Source organism: Melozone crissalis, unplaced genomic scaffold, assembly GCF_028551555.1.
Source record: "Melozone crissalis strain CALT ecotype California unplaced genomic scaffold, PUWL_Pcris_2 ptg000034l_1, whole genome shotgun sequence".
NCBI lineage: Eukaryota > Metazoa > Chordata > Aves > Passeriformes > Passerellidae > Melozone > Melozone crissalis.
The window spans coordinates 17,963,786-17,978,052 of record NW_026535812.1 but is presented as its reverse complement, the minus strand read 5'-3'; the positions used below and the strand labels follow the sequence as shown (position 1 = coordinate 17,978,052).

General features: G+C 40.8%; 1 protein-coding gene across 1 annotated transcript; it reads right to left on the bottom strand.

Moving 5' to 3' along the window:
* Positions 1-4,412: 4,412 nt before the first annotated feature.
* Positions 4,413-14,023, bottom strand: FETUB (fetuin B). Its single transcript, XM_054283078.1, has 7 exons — positions 13,802-14,023; positions 9,373-9,483; positions 7,963-8,050; positions 7,258-7,424; positions 6,319-6,432; positions 5,302-5,385; positions 4,413-4,829 (listed from the first exon to the last, which is right to left on the bottom strand). The coding sequence occupies exons 1-7, from the start codon at positions 14,021-14,023 to the stop codon at positions 4,413-4,415; spliced, it is 1,203 nt and encodes a 400-aa protein (XP_054139053.1).
* Between the last annotated feature and the right edge of the window lie 244 nt (positions 14,024-14,267).

The window sequence follows — 14,267 nt, the reverse complement described above, 5'->3', positions numbered from 1 at the left end:
TTTCTAAGCCTGCCAGCTTTTTTTTCTTTCCCAGTCACCAGTTTTTTGTCAAACTTGTAGAAGTTCCATCACCTTGTCTATCAAATTTCACTCAAAGAGACCTTAAGTTCAAAAGCTATTTGGAGGAGACAAACTGTCAAGTGAGCAGGTTGACAATGTAGTTACAGAAGTCTTGTTGCTTAGGAGGCCTCAAGGACTAATACAGGGGATAAAAAGGGTGTCCGTATTCCTTGTCTTGTCCTCTTGTCCTCTTTGGCTGCAAATTGCTTTTCAGAAAAAAGCAGTCTAATTGTAAATTGATGACTGTAAGGATAAGTTGAAAGACTGACCTTTTTGCAGAGGGGCTTGAGAGGCTGGGGGAAAAGGTTAGGTTAAGAATCTGATGTTAAGAATAGAGTCAGAGGGAGTTCTACATCTCAGATGCAGAAGAAAATGCTTAACTATGAAGTGTGTGCAATAGGTAGGTTCTGAAGTCACACAAATAAATTTTATACTTAGTTTATTTTATAAAAACCTTGTTTTAAAAAACTCATCTTAAGAACTTTGATGTCTGGATCTTGCTTTTAAAAATCTTCTGTTTCCTTTGAATATTACTGTTCCTGTTTTTGTACATGGTGCCTCACTATATTCAGAGGTGAAGGCTTGAAGGTATCAGATAAAAATGTCAACAGTCCTGGAGGTTATTGACCATCATTTATCTATGCCTGAATAAAAAATGTTGTTCATGTGAAATTGGAATGTTTGCTCAAACAAGCATCAGACCACATTTTAGACCACATATTGCCCAGATAAGTTATTGATGGATGGCATTATATCATAAGATCAATAAGTGTTGAAAAACTGTAAAACAAAATTGAAAAGTGAATTGGGAATTGTCTGCCCAAATCCATCTGCTTCTCACCTCCAGTACTGGATGAAGGGTTCTTTGTGTCACTGGCCTGTTCTCTGCAGGACAAGGACAAGCAGCACGTAACAGTTCAGAGTCTGGGAGGAGGTGAGGGGCACCTGGGGTGTGGCTGGAGGGACACAGGGTGTGTTACTGCCCAGCTGCTTTGCTCACACTGCCTGCAAGCTGAGGCCAGGAGATGGAGAGGTTCAGTACAACCTGGGCAAGTTCTTAAGAGGATTTCCTGCAGTCCTGTCTCAAGTCACTGTGTGGAAACAAGCTGCCCATGTGGGTGCGCTGGAGGGAGAATGCTGCAGTGCTGGCCCACTCACAGATTGGCATAAAGGTGCTGAATCAGCAGCAGGGTTTGAAGTCCTGATGAATAAATGCTACCAGCTGTTAATAATATCAATGCCATATGGAGTGCTGCAGTATCCAGGTATGTCCTGAGGACAAAGGAAACGCAGAAACTATACAACCTCAGACTCCTTCTTGTAATTCAGGAATTTAATCTTGGACATCAGTACCAGGCCTCTATTATGGTAACACTGGTGGTGGGTCAGGTGACACTGAAACTGGGGATGGACTCTGTGCTGGAGTGGCCACAGCAAATAAAGGAAATGCTCATGACTCTGCACTGGCCACTGGTGCTTTGCTGATCTGTACTGGAGGTACAGTTATTGCTCAAATAAACACCCCTTCTTCTGTTTATTTTTAAATCAGAGAAGCCTTTGAACCCAAATCCCAAATCCAAGTTAGGGAAATTATTGATTCAAATGTCTTTTCTCAGCCTCATCTGCAGAGCAGGCTACACAGCATCCAAATGGAATACTCAAAACTGGGCATCCAGCCTTTCCAGCTTCCTCTGCTTATGTTCACACCAACTCCACTCCATTCATCTCCATTCACTGTGGCTGTTCAATTTACTGTTGTAAGGAGCCATAGTTAAGAAAAATAACTGAATGAAATGGGGTATTTGTGTCTGTGGCTAGCGGTTAATGAAGCTGATTTCTTCCCCAATGCTCCTTTAGGGGAAGAATCTGGTTGTGTATGTTGATAAAAGTCTCAGTAATGTCATTAAACTGATGGAGCCACAGTGAGAATAGAATCAACATGCAAACAGTTAATAAAAAGGACTGTGCAGCAGAAGTGAGAAGTGTGGTGATTAACTGAAAAGAGGAGCAGACCCAGTGTTTTGAAAATCCCTGAAATGTGACAGGCTGTTGCCCCAGTGCTCTGTTCCCTGGCTTACTGAAGGTAGCCATGGGTGCTCTGTGTGAGTGCCTGGGATCCCAGACTGGGGCATGTGGCATTTCAGCAGTTCCTGTCCAGGGAAGGAGAACACACTGGCTGTGTTAGAGAAACCTGAGCTGGCAAAGGTGAAACTTCCCGAGGGAAAAACAAGATGCAGTAATTGGATGACTTGATAAAAAAGGGAATGCTGACACAGCCTAGAGCTCCTACTGCTAGTTAGCATTTGAATTTTAGGATTTTTCAAGAGCTATCTGATTTTGAAAATTTTTCTACTCTGAAATGAATGAAACCAAAATATATTGAAATTTCTCATAATGTAGAATTAAAGTGGAATTATTTTTGGCTCAGCTGATATGTTTCACACATCTGTTTTTAGCTTATTTTAATCTTTGAAGCAATTAAATTACTTCTTTATATCAAATTTATGTTTGTAAGAGTTTTGCAGACTGAAAATGCAAACACGGTTTCTGTGAATAAAATTCTAAACATTTCAGTATTATTTTGTCCCCACTCAAAATAAAATAATATTTTACATTTTATTTATAATAGTAAAATAATACATTTTGATCAACTTGCATAGTGCCAGGATACTTTGACAAAACCATAGTTCTTTGTTGGAAGGCTCTTTAAATGTGGAAATTATCCAGGATCTCTAGGGATGATACAGCTCATAAAAGCTTGAAACAATATTTTATTGATTTTGTTTTGAAGAAATTGTCTTACAGATCTGGTGGCAACTGGAAAAAGGCATTATGGTCTCATACAAACCCCTTACTTATTGCAAATATCAGTGTATTCCTGGCCACAGATGACATTTCTTTCCTATGTTCATTCTTTTTCTTCTTGTCTTCTCATTTATTTATGTTTGTTTTTGTCAGTACAATTACCATGTCTGACTTTAGTGAAATTGATTTTTCTTGGCTGCATGCTGTCGAGTGTCCCTGTGGCTTTTATTATAAAGCAGTTAATATGACCTATCTCAAGAAAGAATTAGGCTGATTTTTTAAACCATTGTTTTTCCTGCACAGCAGCATCACTAGAGCATAACGACCTCAACAGCCTGGGTTTGATTCTTCACTAGCCAGAATTATGTGCAGAGGCTTCACATGTGGGTAGGCTCTTCCACATGCTTTAAGTGAAGTATGAAGCATTAAGAAAAAAAAAATTTCTTGAGGTTTTCTACGGGAAATACTAAATAGGCTAGGCTCTTCACATTATAATTGAGTTTACCCACAAAATAGCAAAACCTCACTAGCTTTTAACGCTACCCATTGCTGCAGGGCTGTTCCCTGTCCATGCCCTGTTCTATGCTGTGACCCTCTCAGGCCCCGAGAGTGTGGCTTCTCCAGGGGGGTTTGGTGCGGGGCGCCAGGCTCAGCACACCAGGGCTGTTCCTTGGTGGCCTTGGGGACAGGTGGCCTTGGGGACAGGCTCCTGGGCAGTGCTGGGGGAGGCCACGGCCCCACTTCCCTCAGGAGCTGCTTTAGGCCGAGGCTGCAGCGTTTGTGCCCGAGCTGCAGCTCCTGCTGCATCACAGCTGTGCCCGTGCCTGTGCCCGGCCCCAGGTGCAGGGACAGGTCCCAACCCACAGCCCCACGTCCCTCACGCTGTCTGGTCACTGTGAACTTGCTGGGACAGTGCTGGGCTGTGCCTGACTCGGTGCCATGACCACTCCAGCCCTGGCCATGCCTTGCTCACTCGCGTTCAGGGCTTGCCCTCAGGCCTGCCTCCTGCCCCTGGACTGACACCTGGCTGGTGCGACCTGGCAGTCAGGACTGCCCCTGACTGGCGACCTGGCTCTTTCAATAACCTGACTTCCATGCCTGGCTGTGCCCTGCTCGCCTCCCTCAGGCACCACAGGACAGGTCTCTGCCCCGCCAGCCTGATTGTCGCACTTGGCTCATCTCCCCATCCCCTGGGGAGCAGCCATCCCCCTCTGGGCCCTGACAGATTTTGCTACCAAGGATATTTTTTTTCTGATGTCTTTGGGCTGTCCTAGCCTTGCAAGTTCTTTTATCCTCCACAGTTACCTTTCCTTCATGCCCTGCTTGATGGGGAGAATTTGAGAATTAAAAGCCAAATACTGTAGCTGGAAAATGCCTCTGTTAAATTTCTTTTCCCAATCTGTTCTTGTGCTTTCATAAAACTGAGAATGCCAAAGGTGAACACTGTATCAAACTCTTTTTTTATTTGAAGGTGTTGCACAAATTGAAAACCATGTTGCCATTTTGCTGTTATTTTGTTACAGATAGCTGAGGTGCTTCGGTGCTGGCTAGACTGTGGCCGGCTTTCTAGTAATCAAAGGATGGAGGATGCCTTCTGGATGCTTTGCTTCTCCTGGACATGAATCTGATGGAGAAGGTTCTTCAGGAAAAGGGAGAAAAACTGGTCCAGTGACTGGTGTGGTCAAGTCTGGTTTGTTTACCTGAGTATTTTCTTCATCACACCTGTGGGCAGATTCTACAGCCTTAGGAGGAACTGGCTTTCTGTCTTTATGTTCATTTTGACTTTCTCGTAGGCTATGGAAAGTGATGTCCTCATTTGAAGGGGGTAGAATTTTAACCCAGCCCACTGTTTTTTCCAGGTGTGGGGAAAAAGAATTGGCATCTGAAGGGGAAGCCTGTTGATCCTGTGTGGATTTTCCAGGTGTCTGATTGGCTTCCTGGTTTTCCTCTTCAGTGGCAGGTTCCTAAATAACAAGGATTAAGCATTATCTAAACTGAAGCAATTCCAAATACCTTCAGATATGTAGATTACCCTTCACACTAAGGATGTCTAGTCCTCCAAGACCAGCTACAGAACAGAAGCTCAAAGTATAAATGGATGTAACTACATCTTGTGCCAGTGGAGATGGGTGCATGAAACTTGGGTAACTACAGTAATATCCCCTTGCATCCCCTTTGTGATTTACAATTTCATTGTAGAGCATTCTAAACACATTCTGCAGGATTGTCTCTATACTCACTCTACTGCCTTTTTGTCCACCAAACAACAGCTGGTTTTATCACAAGAGAGATTTCTTCCTGATCTGGCCTTATCACTTTCTTGAAGCACATCTTTGTGAATAAGAAAACTTAAAAATGGCTAGGCTTTCAAAAGTTCAATACTTGTTTTGTAAAGGCATATTACTCTTGCAATATTAAGATTAGATTAAGAAATACCTGCTGACTGTAGATTTCACAGGATATTGTGACAAACTGTTCCACATGGCCGTTTACTACAGAGCCTTTGCAAAAACCGATTTTCTGTAAGAAGAAAATACAAGCATTTTTTCACATGGAGCCCTGATACTAAGCTCCTATCTTGTAAAATAAGTGATTATGAAAGGCTGAATAGTTATAGCTTCTAAGTGTATTTGCAGGGATAAACAGCTTGGGCAAATTTCTATTTTGGGATTGGCAACCTCACAAAGGCAGGCAGTGTTTTGATAAAGGCCTTGTGTTTGCAAAGGAGGGTTAGGTAACACAATAGCAAAACTAAGCGGACTACTTAAGGCCAAACTACAACAGCTTGCTTCAGTTCTCATGCAGCAGAATATCCCTATAAAGGCAAGTTGTGTGTAGAACATAATATAATTTTCCACACAGAATCAATTTCATGCCATACTAGTGAAAGAAACTGTGAAAAAAATGCTGTTTCTAGTAGTTGTCTATCGGTGTATATATATCTATAGGTATCATGGCTTGGATCTCACTTAAGATGTGACTTGAAATGTTACCTCTTGACAACATGCCTGTTTAGTCTTCCAGTTTATCTTACAATTTTTTCTTTAGTTCCTAAATGTTTTCCTTAGCTGACCTGATTGTAGTGTGAGTATACTCTTCATGCATTGTTAGTGATTTATGGTCTATGTCTGTTTCTTTGGAAGAAGTCCTTTAGACTCATTCAGTTTTGTAAGGTGATTGCTACTCCACCTTTTTTGAATGGTATTTTTTTGTTTTCTTTGCTTATGGACTTCTGGTAAGAATTCAGAAGTTTTGCTGAAATGTTTCTCTATTCTAAAGCAGTCTGTAGACTTGAAAGACACTATAGAGTTATGATCCATAAAAACACGACTGTGACTTTTGGTTCTTGTCTGCAAAGAGCCAAGGAGATAAATACTAAATATTTGCTGAGGAATCATAGTATCTGGAAAACTGGTGTTCATGGAAAACTGGTGTACAAGGAAAAGTACTTACAGCTACTTCTGGTGGAAGTGGCTCACACATTGAGATGTCAGCAACCGTGTCACCTTTGGAGCAAGATGTCTCCTGAATTAAAAACTCCACAAAATGTGCAGGACCAACGACCCACTGTAAATGAGAGGCCAGTGGCAATTAGAACTTGTGCATGTGTCAGGAAGAATAAAGAATTTCTACTGACCTTGAAATATATTAAAAACTCCTGCTATGGAAGGAGCAGGTGATACTTGGACATTACTGTTTGTTGTGTTACAGTGAATTTTTTGCCAGTGCTGCTTTATTGTCTGGTAATTTTTTACTTCTTATATATGCACAATCTTAATAACTCATGGATTGGCATAGTGGAAATGGGTTTAGATTTTGTCAGAAATTAGCATCCACATAGAACTACATAGCCAGAGACCCTGTTCAGTGTCTTGTTGACAATTTCTGATTGTCTTAATGAACAGAATCATTTTACTATTTCTGAAATTGGGGTTAGAAAATGGAAGTGATTACATAGTATATTGTAGTAATATCTGACAGTTTAGACAGACAAGAAAAACCACTTTGCTATCTACACATATTGAATTTTAGAGAGACGAGGTAATACTGTGGTAAACAAAGAGGATTTTGCCATGAGATCATGAGCTCTCTGTTAGTCTAAAATTAGTTCTAAACCATGCTTATATTCATTCAGTGAATTACAGATATGAATTGGAAGGTATGACTTTATTAAATTCTTTCTATTAGGGAATAGAAATGTGAATTCATGGTGGTGGAAGAAGAAAGAGTTAACATTGAAGCTTTTCTGAACTTTGGAAGCAAGTCTATGTCTTGAATACTGCATTTCTTTTTGCAAGAAATGGAATCAGAGTCTTGGATCACAGAAATCAGGAGTATTCTGAATAGAAGGATTCTTGAGGGCTAAATCAAGTCAGATGAGCCTTGGCTTACCTGCATTGAAGCTCTTGTGACATTGAGGACAGAGAAGTAATGAGTTTGTTCACTCTCTGCATTGAACTTGGCAAGGCTTCGGGCAGCAGCCTCCAAGTATTCAGGCTTGGTTGGAGAATCATCAATGGGGCAGTCGGGACATATTGACCAAATATATTTGCCTGGAACTTTTTATTCAAACACAACAGTGTTGTTAGAGAAGACATAACCAGAAAAGCATGTTGACAGTGTAGGTCACTGTAAATGCATCTGTGCTCCCAACCTTGTCCATTTGTCCTCCACTCCCCTGGAGTAAGATATACGTGGTTTGCACCCCTCAATAATTTTGAATCTTTATGTATTTACAGACCCATAAAAATGTTGCAGTGGAAGCAGACATCGAAGGAAAAATTCAACCTATTGACAGTCGGCTTGCTGTTTTTCCTTGCCTTTTCATAAACTGGTTTTTTTTTTTTTAGTTCAGAGGGTAAAAGCCCATATAGAGGCTCTGCTGAGTGTCCCAGAGGTTAAAACAGTTATTACTGAACTCTTTTGAGCTGCATTACCTCCCTGGCCTTATGATCACTGACTTGAGAAAATCAGGGCAGCTGAAGCTAATGGAGATACTGCAGTCATAATTACATTTAAAATTTAAAGTAATGCTATTTGGCAAAGAATTTTTCCAGTTCTCTTATAAAGAGTATGAAGAGTATGTAAAAGTCATACCTGGTTGTAAAGTGCACTCATAAGTATTCAGATGAGCAATATTTCTTGCCTGATTTATATAGATAATTGCTTTGCATTGACCGTAAACCTAAAACAACATAAACATTTATAAACAATTAATATTGCAACCCTTACTCATCATCTAGTAACTAGACAGGAGTGGTTCATTTTCTTCTTGCAATTATGGAATTCTTTTCAGTACAAAAGTTTTGTTAATACTTAAATGACAATGAAGCACATTTCCAAGCATCTCATTTAAAAACAAAAGGCCAGCTCATCCTCTGGTGATTCTGATCTATAGAGATGCAGTGCTTAACTGCTGGGTGGCCTGCCCAGGGCCACTCTTCTGGCAGCTGAGAAGTGCCCAAGTGTCACAGAGTGCTCCTGGGTCCCTGTCCTGGGCTGGCTCTATGTCTGGAACTCAGAGAGTTTAAACCCAGAGATAATTCAGAGTGCCTGCATCCAGTCACCTGTCTTCCACCTTCCCCCTTTTCCCTATAATCATAGGGAGAGTGGTAGGAAGGACCATAAATCAGTTTTGTGGCATAGTAGGGTCATCCTTGCACACAAAAAAATCTTACTTTATGCCCAAAAAATATTCTCTGAGGGCTTCTTAGATATTCCTGCATGTGTGCTCAAGGCCTCTGGACATGCATTTCTTGGCTTCACTGAAGGCATATAAACCATATAGTCTTTGTGAAAACACTGTAATGAGAAGTGAGGAGAATTCTTTTTATTTTTTTTCTAGTTTTTCATTGAAAAGTTAAAATTGATTTGCCTTAGAAGCAGTCCAGGAAAATTTAATCATAACTTTTATATATATATATATATGTGAAATTTTTTTCTTGTCATTCTTCATTTTCTAAGAGTTTTTTCAGTTGTTCAGAGCAGTTTTGGTCACCTGTAGCAACAGTGTTGGACCGCTTTCTGTCTTTTCAGCTTATCTTGCTGAGCTTTCCCTTTTCTCCTATTTCAGTGCAATTTTTGCAAAGTTGAAAGAATAAAAGTGGAATTAAACTAAACCAAAAATCACATGTTATATAAAAGTGTGTTTCTTTTATTCCCTCCTTGACAAGCTGTCTTTAAAATAAACTCTTATGCTGTTGCTATAAAAAGTAAACCATTATTCTAAATAGTGTCCTAGCATGGCTATTTAGTTTGGTCTCTTTATTAGCTCTGGTCAAAAACTTTCTTTTAATTTTCCCTTTTTCAAATAAATCTTACCAGTCTATAAACTGACTAGAAGGTACAGAGTAAAATTGTGGATATTATAAAATGGGCTTTGATTTTTTTTTTCTAAGCTTTTTTTTTGGTGCCCACTAAAAATCCAAGTGTAGGGGTTTTGCAGTCATCAGTAGTACCTGAGTAACTCATCATATGTGAGATTAAATAGAAAAATAAAATCCTTACGGTTGAATGAGCAGATCTGAGATTACAGTTCTTCCACAACTTTTTGCTGAGTACATGGCACTCAGTATCTACTACATCCAAGATGAGATAGAAGACAGAACCAGTGATCTCCTGAAAACAAGAAACAAAAGGGTCGCATTCCAGTTTTGTATCAAAGCAGGGACTCACAAAAAGGAGAGATGAAAAAATGGAAAACACACAGATGGAATGCAGAGATATCCTGAGAACTGAACACTCTCTGTGACAAAAGTGGCAAATCAGGTGAAATTCAGGTCCTGTTAGAACAGGCTTGGTCATGCAGCTAGCCAGCTGTATATAAAGAACAATCCTTTGGTCAGTTTTATTCTTCTGTTTCTGGTATCAACCAGAACCCAAGAATAAAGACTAAACGTGTTGATGTTTTCACTGTCAACTGCATTTTATTATCAGATTTGAAAGGTTGGTATTTTGCCTTAAATAAGAATGAGATTGTAAATACCACAACTAATAAAAAACTGCTAACATGGAACATTCCCAGCAGGCATTAGAAAGAGAAATATCTTATTTCTTAGGGCAGTGTCTTCTTCAAGTGTGGATGCTCTCACCCGCTGTAAAGAGGCAAAGGCTGTGTTGATAGAGAAGCTTAGATATTATCTCAGCTATCAGGGAGTTCTGTGAGAGACCTTGCAGGGTCACAGGGATGTCTCAGACTCACTTAAAGCTTCAGTCCAGTGCTTGAGTTCTGACCTGGGCTTAAGTCCAGAAACCTTTATTCAGTTCACTGCAGCACAAAGCAATTCAGGCTCATCTTTCCAGGCAGGAAGTACAAGGAAGGACTAAAAATACAGTTCCATATATCTAGTTCTCACATCATGTAGTGCAGGAGGATGAGCTGCTGCATGGTGCAGCTCCTCATTCTGCCTCCACACTAGACATGGGTAAGCACCTTTCCAGCATATTTATCAAGGAAACAGCTTAGTTGGATCATGTTTTATTTATACCCTTAGTGGAAAGCTGGAAAGAGGGCAGCTGTCATTTATACAACCTAAAGAACTTAGATGTGAGTGTTAGCTGCGTGTTTAGACTGAGATTATGTCTTTGCTGAAGGGGGAGAAAAACCAAACTGAGTGACAGCAGTGTTCATTCATCCCTGCTTGATGTCACCGGTTTGTGGAGAAAATACTAAATGGAAAGCAGTCTTGTGGAAGTCTGGAGCTGATATCTGTGTCATTTTGGCTTTAGTTTTGGCCTCTGTTTAACTGACTAAATACCAGTCCATAGGGCCTATGAAGCTGGAGCACTGCTGACTTTTGTCTTCATAGTGCTTAGAAAACTACAAAGTGGTGTCTGCTCTGGAGTTCTGAGCAGACTGAGAGATGCAAACTACTCTGATCACATCTATAGAGATCTGAGGGATGGTAATTGTATGTGAACTCTACATGGATACTAGTAATACTAAACCCTTTAAATATGAAAGGGCAAAATGAAAATAAATAAAAAGAATTATTAAATTGCTTTGTTACCATTGTCTCTTAGTTCTATTCTTATATATGCAGCTTCTCATGCTTTCTACTATTTTTTGTATTTTCATATTATCTTTTTTTTTCCCTAAGTGTTCTATGAAGTGATCTGGTAATGTCTTGCACTGAGATCTCAGAACTTGCTTACACTAATCCTGAGGTTTCATTTTGAAGGCTGTGGAAAGATCAAAAGTTATTTTGACAAAGAGTGACACTGAGGTGCAGCAGTGCTGTTTGTGCAGTGGCACAGGAATATCCCCACACCTGGCTGCAGAGATCCTTCTGTGGAAGGGACTAATCATCATTTTCTGTCTATGTACAAGATATCTAAATACCATGATGATAATTCTCTTTAATATGATAGCTAATACAGCTTAAATCAGTAAACACACAGTAAGATCAGTCAAAGAGTATTTGCTATTTGCTGAAAATGTGTTTTGGAGTAGTGCAGCATTTGGTACAAGTTTGTAACTTTACATTTGACTTCTATAAGAAAAAAGCCATCACTAAGACTATCCACATGAAGAAGAAATAGCCAAGAAAAATGTGCATCTTTAAGGAGTCTTATATTTGGAATTGGTGACTTGAGCTTTCAAACTGGTTGTTAAGGTATTCTGGAGGTCAAAGGACACGAATACCTCATTAAAGAAAACTTCTTATAATCAAATGTGTTTGGTGTTAGATGGGTTTCCTCAGCTGAATCATGAATATTGATTATAAAGACTGGTGATCTTAGAAATACTAAATGCATCCAGTGCAGACCAAACCCTTGCCTATAGGCCTCTTGTATAATAGCAGCTTTAATAAGCAGATAGGTTTATTACAAAATCTACACATCTTTTGGTCTACCTGCTTCTGTATGTATCATTCACCCCCAGGGAAAGGATAATTTGGGGCTTATTCAGAGCTCAGCAGATCACTGAAAATTTTAATCATCCTTATTTTAATTTTCATTACAAGACTGTTATGCAAGGGCCTTTTGATATCTGCTTAGTATTGAATAAAAAGTTGTATCTCTTTCCATTGCCAAAAGGATCCCTCCCTCAGCACTGCTGGTGCCAGGCTGCAATGTGTGCTGGGCAGCCTGGGAGCCAGAGGAGATGTGGCAGCAGGGTGACCTGGTGCAAGGGAAAGAAATAAAATATTTGGGCATGTTTTGTAATTTTGGTTAAGTGCCCATCAGTGAAGCTAATCATGAGTATCTTGTATGAAAGCAAGCTCTGTCCTACTTGCATATAAGTTAATAGCAGATGGCTCATTAGTTTCAATTAGAGCAAAGCTGAACCACAGGTTGCTTAAGGGCAGATTTGAATTTGAAGTAACTTTGAAAATTTTTTATCCTCAGTACTACTTAAGAAAGTGAGAGGAAGGACCACTGACTGGTGCACAGGGAAAAAAAACTTCTTAATTTTTTGAGAGGAATGGGAGGTGGCATAAGGCTGTTACTGTCCATGAACCCCTTGACATTGCTGACTGGTCCTTATGTACTCAGACCCAGCAGCAGCAACCGTGGGACAAAGGACTTAGAATGTCTAGTTTGTTATTGCAATGACTTGAAACACCTTATTTACAGGACACAATAATAGATGAAAAAAAAAAAGAAATCATAAAAGTAAATAAGTAAATTAAACCCTCAGATAAACAAAGTATGCTTGCTCTAAAGCAATGAGTTGTCTTTAGGAAAGTGAGTGACAGACAAATCACAACCAAGGACCAAAATTCTCCAGTGTTGAGATATCTTTGGCACAGGTGAAGGGAGAAGTAGGGAGATAACTGAGGTGTTTTACAGCATGTCTGCACCTACCATGCTGCACTCTAGGGTGCTCATAGGGCGCTCTAATTATTGTCAATAGGAAATAGCCCCAGGAGGAGATCTGAGTACCAAACTCCATGAAATAGCCCCAGGAAGGGGTCTGAGCACCTAACTCCCTGTCTGCTGATGCGGATTCTGGGCCAGCTCACCTGCATCATGTGGAAAAATTCTGAAGAGACCTGATCCAGTTGCTCAGTGGGCACATTCTGTCACCTGAGCAAGGCAATATAGAGAACACAGTGCAAACCACAGCAGAGCGTCTTTAGCTGTGAGATCTCGGGTTGCTGGAGTCCACAGTGTGTCTGCAGGAGCCATGTCCTTGTAAGAGCAGCAGGAAGAAGTGTCATATCCTTGCCAGCACAGATCTTTAAGCATCTGGCAACGAGCCTAAATTTCTTTAGTGTTCTGAACTCAGCCTTTCAGGTAAGGTAAGCTTATGGGAAGTGAGCAGCATTGCAGGGAATGCTAGCAGCTGACTTCCATAGTGCCTAATCTGCTGCAGGCCCTTGTGAATTCATTTCAGGCTGTCCCTGGTCAGTGCCAATAGATTCAGTTATTGTAGCACAAAATTGTCATAAATTAAGCACACACAGAGAAATATGATACTCGAGGAAATGTCAGTGATATTCTGTAGGTATTTCCAGTGTATTTTTGCCCTTGAACTGGTTTCAGGTTTCTTCTGGAGAATGAGTCATCTTTTAGAGGTCTGTAAAGGAATTCCTTGGTCCCAAGCAGGATGTGTTTACACCTGTTAGTGCTCATATCTTTTGTGCAAAACACACTATGACTTACTAGCCTTTGCACTCCAACTGCTCAAGGCAGCGGGAGGAAGGTGTAAAATGAAATTAAATCAGAGTAGTGGTGTTTCATATCAAATTTGAACTGATGCCTGGAGCTATTCCAAGGGCCTGCAGCACAGAGTCATGACTGAGATTTGCTCTCTAATTGCCCACAGTGTGATGAAATCGTTTCTAGTCTGTGCATAAAGTTGACATGGCCTCTGGAGTCCTGTGAATAGAGCTTTGCATTAGCCTTTGGAAATATTTCCTCATTCAAATAGATATTTCTGAGGAACAGACACGGGGAGGAGCACATACTGAGCAAGAGGGTGACTTACCTGGGGCTGCTCTCGGGCACTGACGATCCTGTAGAGGCTGAGCACGTAGCCCTCCTCTCGGTCAGCGTTGATGTGGCGCAGAGCCAGGTCTGTAGCCGCCTCCACTGCGGCGTCATCGCAGCGGGGGCACAGCAGGGCAGCCCCTGCCCCTGGGGCTGGGGGGGCAGCAGTGCAGGAGCAAAGCACCTGCATGCCAAAGAGCACCCAAGCAAGCCAAGCCATTCTGCTTAGAGAGCCAGTGCTGCAGATCAGGGTGCTGAGTCAGGATGGAGGGGCTGAGACCTGAGTGAGATAACAGACCTTTATGTTGGAGCTGTGTCTGTTTATAAACTTGTGCCCCCTTTTTATTACATGCTGACCATCACCTTTAAACCTACAGCTACAACAGTAAACACTAAGTCAATGATTACAAGGTTTTACAGAAGTGTTGTTGCTCCCTCTGAGACCAGACAGCACTTTTTCCCCC

Coding starts and splice junctions, on each gene's coding strand:
- FETUB (XM_054283078.1), bottom strand. CDS start 14,023: ATGGCTTGGCTTGCTTGGGTGCTCTTTGGCATGCAGGTGCTTTGCTCC. Junction 8,051..9,372: donor TCAGATCTGCTCATTCAACC/GTAAGGATTTTA, acceptor ATGTTGTTTTAG/GTTTACGGTCAATGCAAAGC. Junction 6,433..7,257: donor TCACAAGAGCTTCAATGCAG/GTAAGCCAAGGC, acceptor TCTCATTTACAG/TGGGTCGTTGGTCCTGCACA.